The sequence below is a fragment of the Mesoplodon densirostris genome, chromosome 10 (genome assembly GCF_025265405.1).
Source record: "Mesoplodon densirostris isolate mMesDen1 chromosome 10, mMesDen1 primary haplotype, whole genome shotgun sequence".
Lineage (NCBI taxonomy): Eukaryota > Metazoa > Chordata > Mammalia > Artiodactyla > Ziphiidae > Mesoplodon > Mesoplodon densirostris.
The window spans coordinates 22410540-22430720 of NC_082670.1; the positions used below are offsets into that span (position 1 = coordinate 22410540).

General features: G+C 40.8%; 4 protein-coding genes across 4 annotated transcripts; 2 read left to right on the forward strand and 2 right to left on the reverse strand.

The window, feature by feature from the left end:
• Positions 1–225: 225 nt before the first annotated feature.
• On the forward strand, positions 226–9870 carry LOC132497374 (histone H2B type 1-N). Its single transcript, XM_060110515.1, has 2 exons — positions 226–697; positions 6996–9870. Exon 1 carries the CDS (start codon positions 294–296, stop codon positions 672–674), a length of 381 nt encoding a protein of 126 aa, XP_059966498.1. The 5' UTR covers positions 226–293; the 3' UTR covers positions 675–697; positions 6996–9870.
• Positions 9871–15291: 5421 nt separating this feature from the next.
• On the reverse strand, positions 15292–16427 carry LOC132497381 (histone H2B type 1-L). Its single transcript, XM_060110525.1, has one exon. The coding sequence runs from the start codon at positions 15751–15753 to the stop codon at positions 15373–15375; it is 381 nt and encodes a 126-aa protein (XP_059966508.1). The 5' UTR covers positions 15754–16427; the 3' UTR covers positions 15292–15372.
• Positions 16069–16530, forward strand: LOC132497371 (histone H2A type 1-like). Its single transcript, XM_060110511.1, has one exon. It carries the CDS (start codon positions 16071–16073, stop codon positions 16461–16463), a length of 393 nt encoding a protein of 130 aa, XP_059966494.1. The 5' UTR covers positions 16069–16070; the 3' UTR covers positions 16464–16530.
• A 433-nt stretch (positions 16531–16963) lies between these two features.
• On the reverse strand, positions 16964–17917 carry H1-5 (H1.5 linker histone, cluster member). Its single transcript, XM_060110482.1, has one exon. The coding sequence runs from the start codon at positions 17915–17917 to the stop codon at positions 17237–17239; it is 681 nt and encodes a 226-aa protein (XP_059966465.1). The 3' UTR covers positions 16964–17236.
• Between the last annotated feature and the right edge of the window lie 2264 nt (positions 17918–20181).

The window sequence follows — 20181 nt, forward strand, 5'->3', positions numbered from 1 at the left end:
AGGTCTGAATAGATACAGCGAGAGCTACCCTACTTATAGTTTTCACTGGGCGCGAAAATGAAGGTGTACCATTGGCTAAAACTAGTTTTACTTAACCCAATGAAATCAGAGTTTGAAATACACTTATTTTGATTGGACAAAACTGTAACGTGCCGTTTCCAGGATTCACCACCAATCAGACGCTCGACTTTACTCACTACCTCCTTTGTTTAAGAAGCTGTGAAGGAAGAGGGCTCAGCCTGGTTCTCATTCTTCCTGTTATTTTTGAACTGCCTGGCAGTTAACTCCGCACCATGCCTGAACCCTCGAAGTCTGCTCCGGCCCCGAAGAAGGGCTCCAAGAAGGCGGTGACCAAGGCTCAGAAGAAGGACGGCAAGAAGCGCAAGCGCAGCCGCAAGGAGAGCTACTCCGTGTACGTGTACAAAGTGCTGAAGCAGGTCCACCCGGACACCGGCATCTCGTCCAAGGCCATGGGCATCATGAACTCGTTCGTTAACGACATCTTCGAGCGCATTGCGGGCGAGGCGTCTCGCCTGGCTCATTACAACAAGCGCTCGACCATCACCTCCAGGGAGATCCAGACGGCCGTACGCCTGCTGCTGCCCGGCGAGCTGGCCAAGCACGCCGTGTCTGAGGGCACCAAGGCCGTCACCAAGTACACCAGCTCCAAATGAGCCAGGCCGCAGCGGAGCGAGCGGTAAGGCTAGGCCCACAACCCAAAGGCTCTTTTCAGAGCCACTCAATCTTCTGAAGAGAAGTGGCACTCACTTTATGCAGTAGGTGTTTCTTATTTGGTTTAAAGTATAACAAGTTCCGCGATTCCTTTTTTTTTTTTGTCTTTAAAAAACATTTATTTTCTCGCAGTTCTGGAAGCTAGAGGGCCAAGATTTGCTGTCAGCAGGGGTAGTTTATTCTGAGGCTTCTCTTTGGTTTGCAGATGGTCATCTTTTCTGTCTTCATTTGGTCTTCCTTCTGTTCGCGTTTCATTTTCATCTTGTTAGAAATTACTTCCACTACAATATAGGTGGTGCTGCAGCAATGCTCGAGACATTTTTATATGTTTTTATGTCGAAAAGGGTGAGGTTCATTATCAGACAAACGTAGTGAAGAAGGCAAAATGCACTTTGTCCCAAAGGAAAATCCGCTCGCCTTTAAGTTTGAACCCGGCAAAAGATTTTGCTAACAATGGCTTGAGCGCCCCATCTTTAATTTTAACGTTTACATACCTGACTAATGAATTGCTTGGCACACAGTAAGAAAGGTACAAATCGTTTTATTCACTTATGTTTTCTTTGGGGAGGGGTGCTGGCTCTCCTCCCCTTTCCCTGGGTTTGGGTTTGCCAAGTATTAATTTAGAAAGGCAGAAGAAAAACAAATAGAAGTGAGAATCCAATTCAAATTATCGCACACATCAACCAGGTGTCACGTTTATTGATAGCCAATCCAGACGCTGGGCGCGCAGTTTGAAGTTTACCAACGGTGTCCCTCGTGAGTCTATCCCGATTGGGAGATTTCTGGGCCACGCGGCTTTGTTGGAAGAACTCTGCCATTTTCTGCACTCCCTAATTTCTCTGAGTGAAATTCCTCTGTATGGGAGGGATTAGGTCCTACTCCTGCCTTTACTGTGAGGATCCTCTCCATGTTTTCTTTCTTTCTGCATGTCACTTGCATTTACTTTTCTCTATTCATCGGAATAAATTTTTTAAAAATAGAGAAGGGCTGTTCCCCTATCCTCAGTTCGGGAAACCAAAATCCATCTCTTCATTTTAGGCCCTTAGGAATGAATGGCATATTTAAAGCTATTTTAGTCTTTACAGGGAATCAGCATGGAAATGCTTCCCCCAAAAAGTATGTTATTCTACAAAGTGACCACTTGATGCAAAAATTACCATTTGTTCATATTGCATGTGAAAATACATAGGTGACCTAATATGTTTAATTTGCAGTATGCCAAGACAAATGAGTGACTAGCCATGAAAAGTCTCTTAAGGACTAAAGTCTTGCGGTGGGGAAACTACTTTGAATCTTTGCTTAAGGGCTTACATTCAGAATTAATAAGTATGACCTACATCTTTGCAAAGTGTATTATATTATTTTTTCTAGGTGATTTATAATTTCAAATTTCTGACTCTTTATATTAGGCATATTAAAAAGAATCATTTTAATGTAGGTTATAATAAAACATAGAGACAAAATATTTCCCAGAGGATTTCCTCATGTGCTTAGAATGAAGAAAAATATCCATTTATAAATTAGGGGTTTTTTAATGTTTTAATTCTTAAAAGTGACTTTTTATATCGTCTCTGCTTTAACTGTGAAAATAATACAGGATATAAAATTGAGAGTGTAGGCATGGCCTATTCATGCATAAAATGATAAATGTTCAATGATGATAACTTCCTAAAGTCCTTGCACATGTCCAAGAAAAAAAAAAAGAAAACTATAAAGTTACACCTCATTTAATACTAGGAATATGTATATGTGATGTGACTCTGGAGTTGCACCTAAAATATTGCTCAAATATATAAGTGTCTTTTACTAGTTGGTTCTGTGGAACAGTGTTTTGAGAATATGAATTGTATAAAAATATCCCACTCAAATTTGATACGTGACATTGTATAAATGTAACATTGGACTTTTAAAAAGTAATTTTTTAAAGAAATTTTATGTGCATAACATTGCTAAGTTAATTTTATTTTATTTTTTGCCTTATTTTCCTCATGTGTGGAATGAGACGAACAAATACTACCTCAGATGCTCATTGTATTTATTTATTTTGGGCTGTTTTGGGTCTTTGTTGCTGCGCGCGTTCTTTCTCTAGTTGCGGCCAGAGTGGGCCACACCTTGCTGCGGTGCACCGTCCTATCACTGCGGTGGCCTCTCCTGCTACGGAGCATGGCTCTAGGCGCGCGGGCCTCAGTAGTTGTGTTACGCGGGCTCAGTAGTTGTGGCTCGCAGGCTCTAGAGCGCAGGCTCAGTAGTTGTGGTGCATGGAATTAGTTGCTCCGCAGCGTGTGGGATCTTCCCGGACCAGGGCTCGGCCCCCTGTGCCCTGCATTGGCAGGCGGATAATCACTGCGACACCAGGGAAGCCCCTAAAAAATAATTCTTGATATTAATTTGATTGTATTAATTTGATTGTAGCTTCGTTTTAATTTACTCCTTCTTCCCCAACATTTTAAACTGATATCTTGAAAATAAACTAGTGATACATTAAGATAACTCTGTATGTTTTAATGTATTTGTATTTGGCCACATAGCTGTATTTGACCAAAAATCTTAAGAAATTGAAATTCAATGCTTTCTGCAATTAAAATAATTATACCATAATATGAGTGTGTGCATGTATGTATATGTACATATATTTATGCATATACATATAATATACACATAAAATATGTTTTATTTATACACACATTACTAAAATATGTTATATTTTAATTTTTCCAACACTCTTACTCCAAGATGGTGACAAAAACTATAAAAGCACTGACTGTCTAGTGTCTGATTATTTTAGGCTCTTGGTACGGAACAGCAGTGAGATGGAGAGCATAGAGCCAAACGTTTGAGATTTTTAGCTATAGATTCCATTAACCAGGATACACTTTATACATGCATACATGTATATAAAGTTTTAATTTCTATTATATTTTTATTATATTTAATGGAATTAATAGAATAATCAGAAAGTGGAAAGTGTTGGAAAAATTAAAATTTCATTTTCTTTTAAAATAACTGGTGTACAGATGATAATGACTGGGAGAATCATTTGGGACAATGCATTGCAAAAAGAAAACATAGTTAGAGCATCCTCATGTTTATGAGCTGTGGACTATATTAATTCTTCCAAAAGCTCAAAGTGAAATATTAAACTTACTAATGTATTATGTGTATCTTAGAAATATATACCTGGATAAAAGTCCATTGTATGTTTTATAAAATTTTAATAGCACTGTTTTTTAAGCACATTGTTTAGATAGGCAGCCCAAACTCTAGTAAATGAACCTTGGTGAGGTGATGTTTTATATGGCAAAGAAGAGTGAAGCTATCAGCTCAAGAAGAAAAGTGAGTGATTGAAAAAATAATTTATTTGGAGACAAGATAAAGGACTTTCTGTGAAAAGAGTAACAGGCACTTAGCCTTTAAAAACAGGGTTTTTAGTCTGTCATCATCGTGTTCTCAAAGTCATCTGATGCAGCCAGGTGCATCATGCAAAACAGTCTAACATAAACCCTGGTATGGAGATTTCCACCTCTATTCAAGAAACTAAATTCCTTAAAGAGGAACTGATTACAAGTTTTGAGACAAGGGAAATTCTGAAGGGTCTAGAACACCATGCTAACTGAAAGCAAGGATGAGCTCCCATGTTTGGAGTAACAGTAAAGACAGTTATGAGGAGAGTGCCAAGAAAGCCTGAAAGAATCCCCACGGTGTAAATAGTGCTAACTTGAGAATTAAAACTAAACAAACAGAACAGTTGTAGTTGTTTACTGGAATAGATTCAGTATATAAAAAGCCATGAATCCATGATAATAAGCAATTGGAACAAATACTATGATGAGCTGAATAAGAAGTTTACCTGGTGTGTCGCACTATTCATCTTTTCCAAAGTCTTTGTGCCCTATGTCACTGAGACGAGCATCTTCTTCTCTAGAAAGTGCCTGGCTTTACAGTCTTAAGGTTCTGTTGTTCTTATATTAGGGGAAACTCCACCTCCTGCAATGCTGTAGGATCAAGTCTCAAAAAAGAGCTCCCTGAGAAACTCGCTGATGCTTTGTTCAATAAAATTTCAGGAGAGCAAATTGCATTTTAATGATTGCCATTGTTGGAAATCAATCCAAACACTAATTCCCAAGGCATTCTCAAATTGTCCTGTGTCCCAGCTTCTGCCACAGCCATCCCCAACACTACCACCAACAATGTGCTTACTAAATAAATAAATAAAATGTTAGCTTTCTCTTTGTCTTAAAGGCAGTGATTCTCAAAATGTTGTCTGGGGACCCCTGGGGGTCCCCAAGATCCTTTTAATGGGTCTGTGAAGCTAAAATTACTTTCACAATTATCCTGAAACTTATTTAAAAGATACTTGCAAAATATAGAACAATGCTAATCTTCTTACTAATTTTTTAATTTTGAAAAATATAACTATCTTCATAAAATATGTATGTTGAAAAGGGTTTATTGTCATTTTTAAATGAATTAATAAAACAAATATTCTTTCAGTTTTAACTTCTAATAAGGTAAATATCAATAGTAGTAACCTACAGAAACACAAATTCTTTGGGTCCTCAATACTTTTAAAACGTGCATGGGTCGAAAACTTTGAGAACTGCTGCCTTAATAAATTATGTCACACTAGGACTGTTTGATTTACTGTTTTTCAAATTAGTTGGAAATAATTTCCTGTGTACTTATGCTACCATCTGAATACACAGATCCATTTGCTTCATTTTGCTGTTATGTTTAGGGATTTGGCTTTTTAAAATTTAACCTTATCCTTACATAAAATATTTTAACATAGTTCCAAGGTCACATCAAGGTATGCTCAAAGAGGTCTTTCTCCTTTAGCCTATAGCCTCTCTCATCTTATAAGTAACAATTTTTAATGTTGTGATTTAACTTCCCATTATTTGTTTGTTAATTATAAGCATACATTTGTGTATTCTTAGTTCCCCTTTATTATATTTTTTTATATTTATTTATTTATTTGGCCGCCTTGGGTTTTAGTTGTGGCATGCAGGATCTTCGCTGAGGCATGCGGGATCTTTCATTGCGGCGTGCAGGCTTCTCTCTAGTTGTGGCGTGCAGGTTTTCTCTCTCTAGTTGTGGCTCACAGCCTCCAGGGTGCGTGGGCTCTGTAGTTGCGGCGCGGGTTCCAGAGCACGTGGGCTCTGTAGCGTGCGGCACGCGGGCTCTCTAGTTGAAGCGTGCGAGCTCAGTAGTTGTGGCGCGCCAGCTTAGTTGCCCCTTGGCATGTGGGATCTTTAGGTCCTTGACCAGGGATGGAACCAGCTTCCTCTGCATTAGAAGGCAGATTCTTTACCACTAGGACACCAGGGAAGTCCCAGTACCCCTCTACTAGATAAACAGTAACATCTTACACATAATTTTCTCTACCTTGGGTTTTTTTTGTTTCTGGTTTTTTTTTCCTTTAAAATATATATATCCTGAAGATCATTCCACAATAGTATATGGAGATTTTCTTCCTTTCTTATTTTCTAGCTGCCTAGTACCCTGGGCTTTCTTCTTTTCCTGATTCTTGGCTCTGTAATTCATTTTCTTGCTAGCTGCCTGACCCTCCAATCGGATGTTTTCTAGTTGTTCTAAGCATCAGGGTTTATCTGAGTTGCCTAGTCTACTATTACTGGACATAGGATCAAGGTATAGTATTTGTTAAAATGTTGTTTTAAATGTCAACCCATAAATTACTCTAGGACTTCCAATCCTTAAAATCTTTAAAATGCAGTTGTGTAAAATTGATATGGGTCACTGCAGGCATACCCTCTGGTCCAGTGATAACTCAAGTTCTTGCTAACGATGCTCAAGTTAGCACATCAGTTGCCATAGTGGGTTAGTTGTTCATGATCAAAGAAGTGAGATGGTAAATTGAATGTAAATAAATACTAGTCACAGGACTAGAGGAAGAGACTAAACACTGTATTGTTGGTTCAAGAAATCAGGTTTATAAATTTGAAGAAATCAATAACTTTTATGAAGTGTCTGTGAAGCCCAAAATTTAAACACACAGAGATTAACTGCAATACCTTATCAGTAAATGGTAATAGGATATACCTTAAAAAGTATAGGTTATATATGAGTCAAATCTCTGGAAGTTTAGACATTTCATTCTGGCTCCATTTTTTTGCAGTGTCCACACCAAAGAGCTTAACATTCAAACACCTTTACCTCACTGTCAAGGACATTTTTATCAAAGCTACCATCTCTTCAGTCACATCTTTTTTTCCTTGAACTTTCGCTTATGCCTTGTTTTCCAGAGCTACATCCATCACTTCGTGCTTGAGAAGGGATCCTTTTGAAGTCATCAGAACAATTAACCTCATCAGAGTACTCAGAATGACATCTACTATGGATTCTCCGCTTCTGCCATCCTGACAGTCCTCTGATATATTTTTGTTGGAACCAAAATCTTGGCGGAGGGAAATCCCTGAACAACATCCTGACTTCTTAAGGTGGGATGCTTATCTCCTTAGGCTACATCAGACTGTAGCTATTGCTTACTTCAAGCCTAGTGTTAAATTTTCACAGTGGCCACACCATGGAACATAGACCTCTACAAACCACAAACCATGATGGAGTTAAGAAATATAGAGGAATATATACCATTAATCTGCACCGTGCCCTGCTGCTCCAGTGTCCTGGACCTCAGTCCATCCTATGTAGGAAGGTGATAGCCTGCAATAGAACTTTAAGACCACTCTCATTCCATACCTATTTTCTAGATGAACAAACTGATGCACGGAGAAGGGGAGTATTTTGTCTAAAGAGCTAGAGGATCAATGACAGAATCAGTTTATAAGCCTCATGGTAGTGGCCATCAGTGTACAAATGATAGATTTTGTAGTCTTTTGTTATCGTCAAACTAAATTCTTTCAAAACAAATGGAGATGACTCATTCATATCTGTCTTAATAGTGAAAAAGATGCCATTCTTTATTTGAAAAAAAAAAAAAGTTTCTCCCTCTTGTTCCCAAGAACAGGAAAAAAAAAGTCAATTTTTTTTTTTTTTCCCCTTGGAGAATACTGGTCAAATTCTCTTTGGAGGGTCCTATAGCTCTACCCTATCATCATCGTACAATTAACAACTTTTGCCTTTCCTGTGGGAAACAAGCATGTATAGCAAAGTCTGCCTGTTGGTTATAGTACTGAAATTAAGACAAACTAAACTCCGTCTGTAACTTTTCCAGAAGACAGTGTTTGAAAATTGCAACTTATACTCACACAATGCTTTACAGACACACTGTATTTCAATTGTTGGAAATATGTGCCACCAAGGAGCAGAGAGAAACCTGCCCACTGAAATTGCGCCACGTGAGACATGGAGTTGTTGTTATATCTCTTATCTGACCATTATTTCTGCCTTGAAAGCAGTAATGAAATAGACAAGAAGAGGCCTCTCCCTGAAGCAGCAGCCCCCCCTGGGAAGACCCTTTATACTTATTCTCCCAGAGGCTCAGCAATCCAGGTTTGCCCAAGTGAAAGGCTAAAGTATCACTGTGGATGAGACCTGAATGCTGTTTAATTATTTGCAGTAGATACAATGTAGTTATTTTTAAAGTAGACATTTAAATATTAACCTATCCTTATTCTTAGTTTCTTTTGTCCTCCTCATTCCAAAGAGCCAAAACTAGGCCTAGTCCAGGGAAGGTAGTCATACACCCCTGATTCCTATTGGCTGTTCTATTTAAAGGAAGGCAGCTATTATGGGGAGAATTTTATCCGCCTCCCCCCGTCTCGCTAAACCCTCAGAATGTAACCATATTTAGGGATAGAGTCTTTAAAGAGGTAATTAAATTAAAATGAGGTCCTTGGAAAGTGGGTAAGTCCTACTCCAATATGACTAGTGTCCTTTTAAGAAGAGGAGATTTGGACATAGACAAGTACAGAGGGAACACATGTGAAGATAGAGGGGGAAAGATGGCCGTCTACAAGCTAAGGAGAGAGGCCTAGAACCCATCCTTCCCTCACAGCCCTCAGAAGTAAACAGCCCTGCTGGCACCTTGATCTCAGACTTCTAGACTCCAGAACAGTGAGAAAACAAATTTCTGTTTTTTCAGCCACCCAGACTGAGGTACCTTATTATGACAGCTTTAGCAAACTAATAAAACAGCCAATATGTTACTATAATGTTACAATCCCAATCCTGTGTCTCTTTAGCTGTAGACCAAAGATACCACTAGCACTTACCTCATTAGATTGGAAAAATAAATTAGATAATGCACAGTATCCAAAGATAATACACACTTAATAAGTGAAAGCCAATAACTACTGTGATTTTTTTCCCCTATATGCCAAAAGCAAGATGTAAGTGCCGTACAGTTTACTGCTTAAGGGCAGATCCTTGAGTGAAGAGCCATGACGTAAACTCTGACATTCAATAATCCCTCAAATGACAAAATATTAGAGCAAACGAAATGAACAACTTCCAGACGTACTGGAGATAAGCAAGAGAAATACATGAACGGGAATAAAATGCTGAAAATAGCAAAACCAAATAGAGCACCAAAGGAAGGTCATTTTGTTAATCTGGATTAATAAAGAACCTACTCTAAAGCAGCCTAAACAGGTGGAAGGAACATAGGCCCTGGAAAACCTTTTGTGACTGAAGTTCTGCCCAATGCTTGTTAGCTGGTTATCTTGGATACTACTTCAGTGAGCCTGTGTGTATGGTCAGGGCACACAAGATGGCTGTTCTCTTGCTCTCTGTACATCCCCTGATCGAACAGTCCCTGCTTCACCTCACCCTACTCACAGGACTGACCTTTCCTCTTAATCATAGAGCTTATCAGTATCTGCTTAAGTGCTTGCCCCTGCTCCAACCAGAAATTTTTCTGATTCTTAGAACAAAACGGCTCTAGCATGCTGAGTTATTAAAGGGAAATATCTGCCCCCTTGATGGTTGTTAACCAAAGGGACGGTGAGGGATGTCCTCCTCTGCTGGCTTCCGCGGTAACTGATGAGCCCACCTGACATCAGCTCCCCCTATAATTGGTACACTGGTACACCCCCCACCCAACCCCCACCATGAAGACTGCTGCCATGTCCTGTCTGCTGTTGGTACGGAGTGGGGAGTCACTCTAGAACTTTGCTTCAGACATGTAAGATTCCCTGTTCAATAAACCATTGATGTCTCTGTTGCTGTCTCCAGGCATTTTCTTTGGTCTCGAGGCTGGGCAATTACAGGACTTGCAGGCCTACAGGGTGCAGCCTAACACTGTGATTCTTCTGATTACCTGTAAAATGGAGATAATAATAAGGCCCCAGTTTTCTTAGAAGGATTTTATGAGATGATGTACCCTGCTTCCAAGTGTGTTCTTGGGACCCAGGTGAGGTGCACAAATAAAAGTTACTATGAAAAAGACATTAACACAGATTTTTTTCTTTCAACAAAATAATTATTAAATAATATGAGAAATAAAAATAAGTATAATTTAATAAACGTTCCACCACAAAGTGAGCTTCCCTGGGTCATATAGCTTTATATTTCCTGAGTAAGACATATAATAGTGGCTCAATTAAATAGTACATTAATTAACCAGTATTTTCTCAGATCTGTACTGAGTATCACTGGGGGCATGGAAAATTATCATAAATAGTATGTGGACTTTGGTGTTTAAAATGTTGAAACAGAGTGAAAATATCATTCTCTTTTCTACTCTCTCTAAATCTTTCTGATTAAGTAACTGGGAAAGCATTAATTTGGTGCTAGCAGATCTTTAAGACCTTGCAAACACTTGTTAATCCTTTCCCCCTTCCCCAGTCTTTCAACTTCATAACAAAGAACAAGTTTCAGACTAAAAGTAGTAGACAGCAAATAGCATTTAACTGAAATTGAATAATATATACATATATTTACATATTGTTTTATAGTTGTATTCTGTTCATGGTCAGAGGCAGGAATTTTCCACTATGGTTATCTTTTAAAATAGATTGATTTCATTTTTTTTTTTTTTTTTTCTTTTTTGGCTGAGCAGCCCTGCTTACAGGATCTTAGTTCCCCGACCTGGGATTGAACCTGGGCCCACAGCAGTGCAAGTGCAGAGTCCTAACCACTGGACTGCCAGGGAATTCCCCTAAAGAATTTTATTTTTTTAATATTAAGTAAACAATAGTATAGATTGCACCCTGATACAGAAAAAAGAAAAAATCATAAAAGTGGAACTCAAATAACTGAAGTTTGAACAATACTGAATAAAATAAGCAATGTCATAAACCAGTAAATGGCAAAATGGCACTATATTTATACTTCTATATAAATTATAGATCTATATATGTTATATAAATATATAAATTATATATTATAGCATTAATATAACACTACTTATATATAATTGTATATATAAAATGTAATATAATTAATATTTATTATTATTACATCAAACTGTATTTAATATTAACTGCTGTAGGAACTTGGAGGGAATAATATTATTCTGGAATGTGGCAATCTGGGAAAGTTTCTTGGAAGAGGTATAACAAGATTTGACTTCGAAAGGATCATTAAGGTTTCAGTTGGTATCTTATTAACTAAATATGTTGGGTAACACATTATTCCAAAATTGAACAGCTTAAAACAGCAAACATTTATTACCTCATAGAGTTTCTTAGGGTCAGGAATCTGGGAGCAGCTTTGGTGGTAGTCCGATTCAAGATCTCTCACAAAGCTGCAATCAGGTCATCTAAACTTTAGATTCTAAAGACTTGACTGGGACTGGAGCTTCTGAAGTCCAAGGAAAAGCTTGTTTATAATGTTGTTGGCTGGAGGCCTCAGTACCTCACCATGTGGATATCTCTATAAGGTTACTCAAGACAAGGACTGGCTTCCTTCCTCTGGAACAAGTGATCCAAGAGAGTGGGAGTGATCAAGATGGAAGTCTCTTATCGAATCTTGAAAGTGACATACCATTACTTCTGTCATATCCTGTTGACCATAACGCTGGAGCAATGTGGGAAGGGCACCAGTATTAGAAGGTAGGGGTCACCGAGTGCCATCTTAGAGGCTACTTCCCACAGTTGGTACAGAAGAGTGTGCCTCTCAATCCTCATAGCCATCAGCATTAGCTGGGGAATTTCAAATACCCCAGATGTCCAGGCCCCTCCTCTGATCAATTGAATCAGAATCTCTAGGGGCAAAGCTCTGAAGTAATATATTTTTTCAAAGTTCTACCAGCAAGTTTGATGCATGATTAAAATTGGAACCACTGGACACAAGAGGAGTGAGAAACTAGGAACGTAAAAGTGAGAGTGGCCCTTTGATTATTACCTAGTTACATGGATAATGTACCATGAGAAGAAATATGAGAGATTTTGCTCTCTTGGCTTGAGACAAGGGTGGAAATAAGGCCAGAAAAAACTAAAGAAGTTGGAGAAAGGTTAAGATTCAGGAGTGGACACATGTATTAAATGATGGGTATGGGTTTGATGTTTGAAAGAGCCTTATTTGTCAGTGGCTCTTGTTTGTGTGGTCCCTGGTGACCCCCAACTGGAAACAGATTCAAAATCAGTGATTCTTCCAGAGGAATTTCCTCAGTTCAGGAAGCTTTGGAGAAGAGGACTATTCTGGAACAAAAAGTAACTGTTGGGAGTAAAAGGCCTGGAGTTCCTATATCTGTAAGGAAGGGTTTGGTACTTCTCCGGGGTCCCTGATGCCCTGACTTGGCCTGGTAGTCCTTCTCTCTAACCTCTCTGAGAGGTTTCAGCAAAGAAGTAAAGACACTTCCACACAGAGCACCATGCCCATTGTCCTTTTGAAGTCCAGGATCAGGGGTCAAAATGAGTCACAGCTGATCACCCAAAACCCACAGCTTTCTGCAGCTACTAAGAATTTGAAACATAAGAATGAAATCCAAAGCCATTATACTGTCATATACGGTCCTACACATTCTGGAAGGCCCCGTTCCCAGCACCGTTTCCCACCTCCAGCTATTTTGCCACCTCAGACCCAGTCACACTGGCCACCTGCTGTCCCTTGTCTAACACTGGGTATTTCCCCCTTATCCCACATATACATTCGGGGTCTCTTGTTCCTGCTTCCTTCTGCCTAGAAGAATCTTCCCCACTCCCTCGTCTCTTCATCTTTGTTAAAATTTCACCTTGATGAGCAGTCTGTGATTATGTTATTTAAAATGGAAGATACAAAACCATTCTTTATCTTCTTTTCTGCTTTGTTTTCCTCCCAAATGTTTAATGTTCATTATCTTCTGACACTCTTTTTTTGTTGTTGTTTTTGTTATGTGCGTGTCTGTTCCCACATTAGAAAATAAACTCTATGTGTGCATGACTTCCTTTCTGTTTAGTTCATTGATATATTTCTGGCACCTAGAAGAGTTTATGGGACATAATATGTGCTCAACAAATATTTATTGAAAGAAAAAATGAACTAGAAAACACTGTACGGGCTGAACTTTGAGATTCAGTTTGATAAATGAAGATGACCTTAAGCCTTTCAAATGCCAAATAGATGTATAAGATTCCTTTTTAATATATACAAAATATGTGCATAATAATTCTTAGACATTCACAAAGCAGTCTCACTGATCCTCACAATAGTCATGTGACTAGGAATTGCTGTTATGCCCAGTTTACTGATAGGGAAACTGTGTTTCAGAGAAGCCAAAATCTTGGCCTCTTAAAATAAGTGGCAAATGTTTTAGGAATTGGTCTCCTAATTTCAAGTGTAGGTCCCATAGGCCAATCATAACAGTGGACACAGGTAATGTTGATTAAAAATGAATTATAAGGGAATTATCTGGTGGTCCAGTGGTTAAGACTCTGTGCTTCCAATGTAGTGGTTGGATATCTAGATCCCACAGGCCATGGCACGGCCCACCCCTCCTCAAAAAAATATTGTAAAATAAAATGCTAAATACTGAAAGAATACTCTAGAAATAAATCACACTTCCTAGGTCTAATGGAGATAAAGGCATAAAGATATAGGAAAGACTGGGAGGTCCCGGCTTGCATATAGACAGGGTGTATGTGTGTGGGAGAGGTTGAAATAAAAAGGAAAAAAAACTCTGGAGAAACTTCAAGAAGGTAAAACAATGCAAGTTGGAATAATCAGAGAGGCGATTAGATTTGAGATTGGCTTTGCAGGACAGACAGGATTTCGATGGTAGAGGAACTGGGACTTAACAGAAACAGAATGGAGAACGGGCTATATGGTGCATTTCAGGAAATAACTGTATCTTTCTAGGCCTAATATTAGTCATGTCTTCACTACATCAATAACAATTCTAATTTCATATTCAATGTTAATTGATGTAGTAAAGAAATGAACTAATATTAAACTCCATAAATATTCTGCATGTTTCTAGTGACTTTTTGAGGCTACAGGGAAGGCAATCACTGGCTTTTGTCTACAGTTTTGGCTTAACTCTCCTTTGTTCCTGAGCTCATAAGTTCAGCCCCAATTTTGTGCTTTCTATTCCCAGAAGCCCAAGGCCTCCTGTCCTTTAATGGGAAAAGATTGAATAATATCTAGAAAAACAGTAAAGATGTTGGCTTTTACTATCTTAATATCTGATAGTCTGTAGCATGCTTGGGACTTATATTTCCACACTGATTCTTGAGAATGCCTAATTAGCTCTGAAATACGGGCCTAAACACTGGGAGATTGCGCTTCCCCCTTGGAGAAAAATGCCACCCTTCAGGTCTCAAAGACTGCCTTTTCATTTAGAGTTTCTCCCTTATTACAAGGGGAAAAAAAGGTAAAGAGAAAACAGAGTGAGATGAAATGTGGAGCTGATTCAGAAAAGAAACGGATACTCTATAAATTCTTTTTCCCAATTAAAATTTTGACCATGTAAAAATAATAGTGAACAGAAATGCCATTCCCAAAAGGGGTGACACATTAAAACTCAAGAATGCAGCAGGATCAAATTACATGAAAAATCTAAAGGGGACACAACCTGCTTGTTTTCCTTTAATTCCTTTTTTGGGGTGATATTTACAAAGCATGGTGAGGGTCAGGGCATGGAATGGCAAGTGTACGACTGCGGAAAAATGATGTAAGATAAGTAAACGTTCAGTTTAAGAGCATTTGAGGGGGCTTCCCTTCCCTGGTGGCGCAGTGGTTGAGAGTCCGCCTGCCGACGCAGGGGACACGGGTTCGTGCCCCGGTCCGCGAGGATCCCACATGCCGCGGAGCGGCTGGGCCCGTGAGCCATGGCCGCTGAGCCTGCGCGTCCGGAGCCTGTGCTCCGCAACGGGAGAGGCCACAACAGTGAGAGGCCCGCATACCGCAAAAAAAAAAAAAAAAAAAAAAAAAAGGAAAAAAAATTAAAAAAAAAAAAAGAGCATTTGAAATTCGCTAGCCACTAACTTATTCAAAGATTGATCCTCAGAGTAAAGCTGAGCTGGACGGTAAGTGAAATAAGCACAATAAAATTCGTTTTGGGTGATGGCTGTAACATGTACAACTTGTTATCAGATCATCTTATTTGAAATGCCACAAACCCAAAATATAATTTGTTTCACAAATTAAGCAGCATTTACTAAAGGCTTCAGATTAACATTGCTTTTGTCTACCTCTAAAGCTGTTTAAACTAAGTGCCAGTTCTCTTTGGAAAGCGTGGATGGCTCTGAGAAGAGCCTTTGGATATGACGGAACCTGATCAACTGCTTTGCAGCCAGTGGCTCACTTGGAGCTCGTGTACTTGGTGACAGCCTTGGTGCCCTCAGACACGGCGTGCTTGGCCAGCTCGCCGGGCAGCAGCAGGCGTACGGCCGTCTGGATCTCCCTGGAGGTGATGGTCGAGCGCTTGTTGTAATGAGCCAGGCGAGACGCCTCGCCCGCAATGCGCTCGAAGATGTCGTTAACGAACGAGTTCATGATGCCCATGGCCTTGGACGAGATGCCGGTGTCCGGGTGGACCTGCTTCAGCACTTTGTACACGTACACGGAGTAGCTCTCCTTGCGGCTGCGCTTGCGCTTCTTGCCGTCTTTCTTCTGAGCCTTGGTCACCGCCTTCTTGGAGCCTTTCTTCGGGGCAGGAGCGGACTTAGCAAGCTCAGGCATGGTGAAGTGGCGTTAACAAAATCCTCGAGAAACAAAGAGTGAGCAATGGGCGAGGCGAGTCCGACTCACTTACAACTGCATATTCAAATGAGACTTAGTAAAGTTCTATGTCTGATTGGCGAATACTGGTAATGACGTCATTAAAATCTTGTCCAATCAGAACGCGCATTTAAAGGACCGACACGTATCTTTTAAAACGGAATTACTACTTTACCCAATGGAATAGCTTCTTTTTCGCGCCCAGCTGCAGCTATAAAATATGCGATTTTCTCCTTTCCCCTTAGTTGTTTCTGGTGTAGGCTTTAAAATATTGCATTATGTCTGGACGTGGTAAGCAAGGAGGCAAAGTTCGTGCCAAGGCCAAGACTCGCTCTTCTCGCGCCGGGCTCCAGTTCCCCGTGGGCCGAGTGCACCGCCTGCTCCGAAAGGGCAACTACGCCGAGCGGGTCGGGGCCGGCGCGCCGGTTTATCTGGCGGCGGTGCTGGAGTACCTGACGGCCGAGATCCTGGAGCTGGCGGGCAACGCGGCCCGCGACAACAAGAAGACGCGCATCATCCCGCGCCACCTGCAGCTGGCCATCCGCAACGACGAGGAGCTCAACAAGCTGCTAGGCAAAGTCACCATCGCTCAGGGCGGCGTCCTGCCCAACATCCAGGCTGTACTATTGCCCAAGAAGACCGAGAGCCACCACAAGGCCAAGGGCAAGTAAGGCCTCAAGAGCAACGCCTTCGAAACCAAAGGCTCTTTTCAGAGCCACCTACTTTTTCTGCGGAGGAGCTGGGACAGTAGTTTCACTTAATTCCATTGTCATAATTGCCTGGGGAAAATAAATTACTTCATGTAGTAATTTGGCAAGCAGTTTGAGCCATTTTTCGGACTCCTAGTCATGTCCTCGGAATGTCAGGAAGAAATCAAGAGCTTTGGTAAGGAAGTAAGTGCAGTGTCAAGATGTAAAATTCCTCGACCTCTGCCAGTGCTAAAGTTAAGCTCTGTGCCTTGATTCCTGCAATATCAAATTTAAAATAGATGTCCAGGAAATCTTTTGTTGAGCTTAAAACAATGTGCAGTGAATTAGGTGGGGCATAAACCGGAATAAAAACGTCTACCATTTGAACAGAAACAGTTGACCTATCTGAACGTGACGCGGGCTTTTTAAAAGTTCCTTGTAGCGAAACACCCAGGAACCAAAATATCTGAAAATGGTCAGCAACTCACATTTAAGATGTTTGTGGACAATTTTGCAGGTTACTGGATCCAGGTCAAATTTCTAACTTTGTTGTATTTTAAAAGGAATATCATGTTTTTCGCTTTGAGTTCCAAGCAGGAGGAAAGGTGAAAACATTTAGTGGAAGTAGAGGGCAATTTTTCTTGGCGACCGGCCGAGAATAAAATATATACGTTACTCAGTGCACAGCTGTTTTCAGAGATCTCTGGGTGGCTCTGAAAAGAGCCTTTGGGGTTTGCTTCTTAAGCGCCAACTTTCTACTTCTTTTTGGGAGCCGCCTTCTTTGCCTTTGCAGCTTTGGGTTTTGCCGCCTTGGGCTTGGCAGCTTTGGGTTTCGCCGCTTTTGGCTTCACTGCCTTAGGCTTAGCGGGGCTCTTAGCAGCCTTCTTCGGCTTTGCCGCGGCTTTGGTTTTCTTGGGACTCTTGGCCACCTTTTTGACGCCAGCGGCTGCAGGCTTCTTCGCCTTCTTGGGAGTCTTCTTCACCGCCTTCTTCGCTCCCGCAGCCTTCTTGGGCTTCTTAGGGGTGGCCCCTGCGGGTTTTTTCGCTTTAGCAGCCCCCGCCTTCTTGGCCTTCGGCTTGGCTTCCCCGGTGGGCGCCTTCCTATTGAGCTTAAAGGAGCCGGAAGCACCCGTGCCCTTGGTCTGCACAAGGGTACCCTTGCTCACCAGGCTCTTGAGACCCAGCTTGATTCGACTGTTGTTCTTCTCCACGTCGTAGCCGCCAGCTGCTAGCGTCTTCTTGAGCGCTGCCAAAGAAAGGCCATTGCGCTCTTTGGAGGCAGCCACAGCCTTAGTGATCAGCTCGGAAACTGGGGGCCCGGTCGCCTTGCGCTTAGCCGCGCCACCGCTCGCGGATTTCTTAGTAGACTTCTTCTTGGCAGGAGATTTCTCCACCGGCGCCGGGGCAGCCGTCTCAGCAGGAGCGGTCTCCGACATGGCGATGGGAGAAACTGCTAGAAGAAGAGAGATTCAAAACCCAAAGAGCAAGTTTTGCAATGCTACCTTGCTCGGGCCCGGGGCTTATATAAGCCGGTGCTGCCCTGTGATTGGTGGAGTGTCCGATCCACCGCCCTCAGGCAGCCGGCTTTCGTGGTTGGACTCCCAAATTGTGTTTGTTAGTCCCAAAATTTGATTAAATGCTAAAAACAGTGGTACAGAATTTGACTCTTTGAAGCTCCATAGGAGGAAAACAGCCTCCATGTTCACATACTTGTTTGTGTTTTTATGAATCACGCTCAATTAATGAAAGATATTTTTAAAAATCCCTTCAGCTTTTCATATGTGTGCATCGGGCGTAAGGCATCGAGCTAGTTAGTTGCATGTTGCAATAAATTTTTACTAAGTACCAAGTGAACGTTTTTTAAAAGGCTTTGTCCCTAAGTTCGGCCTTTGATTTTTGCAAGAGGAAAGACACTAGGTTCCGTGGTTTTGCCATAAACTTTGTTTCAAACTGCGGCAAGTAACACAGGCGCGGGACAGCTGGTTGCCTACAGCCCCAAATTAACCATATAGATCTTACTTTAAAAACCGGTTCTGCCTCCCAAGGAGTTTCCACGTGCCACTGTCTTTAGAGAATGGGATTTTGCCGCTAGGAAAAGTTCTGTTGCCAAAGTGACTTCTTCCAGAAGGAATAGAAATTGCTTTGGCTACAGGATCCAATGACCTGCATTCAAACAAATTTGGTTTGTTTTTGATTGAGATGCTTTCTATCTTTAATTCCTAAGCGAATCCAATAAAATAACAAAGAAAAATGCTTAACCCCGATAATGTATTTTAGAAAAAAACCCTGAAACCTGCTAAAAATTATTCAAGGTCTTCCAGTAGCCCTCGAAAGCGCAAACTGTTTAGATGGCGTGGGACTTTGTCCCTCTTTCACGGTGCTTTTCCCAATGCTCTCAAAGTCCTTACCTCCATCAACATTTAACAAATTACACGGTCAAAACACCTTCTTTTGTAGGACATCACTGTGGATATTTTTGTGTGTTTAAGTGAAGATAGACCTGTATCTTCCAGTGAAATAATTGGCCACTGACTATAAGTGTGGACTGGCTCTTAAGGGACTGGAGGTTATAGAAGTTTAAGAGAATTCAGGAAAACATTAACATCCAAGGGAACTGAGGCAATGACCAGGAAGTGGAATGGAGGATGAAGTTTGCTATTTATTGGGAGGTGGGAGGGGGAGGCATGGACAGGATTTTGTGCCTGGATGGGGTGATGATTAGGATCTCTCATGCAATCAACAGTCAATTCTCCCCTGTGAAAAACTGTAGGCCAATACACTTCATCTCTTCAGGAGCTCCTGGAGTTGAAACTATAGCCTACTATGGCCAAATCTAGACAGTGGCCTATTTTTGTATGGCCGTCGAACTGAGTTTTTCTATTTTTAAATTGTATTTTTAAAAAACTGTGACAGACTATATGTTGCCTGCAAAACCTAAAATACTTACTATTTGGCTCTTTTGCTGTTTTGTATTCCTTCTCACAGACACAGTTCATGGTGCGTTGCTACAGGCCTGCCTCTTTCAGGACTATGCAAATAAAGATCTAAAGAAAAGATCTTAACAAGAAAATGTTCCAACTAAGTATTTCCCACTTTTTCAATCACAAAACTTTCAGAAAATTGGGGGAGAAGGTTGGGGGAAGTCATGCTTTACAGGAGAGGAGCACAATAAATAAAAAGAGCTAACATTCATTGAGCATTTAAGTGTCAGGAACTAGTCTAAGCATGCCCTACAAACTAATTCGTCTGCTACATTTTACAGCTGTTCTAGATGAGTCCCAGAGAGATGAGTAATTTGGCAGACTATACAGCTAGTAGTAATTGGCAGCTGTGAGGCTTGAACCTCGACCACTATTTCTTTCCACAACAGGAAGGCAAGAGGCGCATTTTCTGAAGTCAAGGAGCTAGGGTACTTAGCAAAAACAAAAAAACAAACAAACAAAAAAACCCTTCATTTGCCATTTACACAATTATCCACAGAAACCAATAAACTTTCACAAGGTATGGGCCAGTTTTTCTTCAGTCGCTTCGTGTAGCCAAAGGTTTAATAGTTGTTATCACTTTAAGTACGCTTCACCAGAAACAGCTCAATAGGCTGACTAGCACAGAATACAGTAACCTCCGTCTGCAGCTTAATCTCCGAATATGCAGCACTCAAGTGGCACAGTAACAATTGAGCCCACAACAGATATTTCATCAA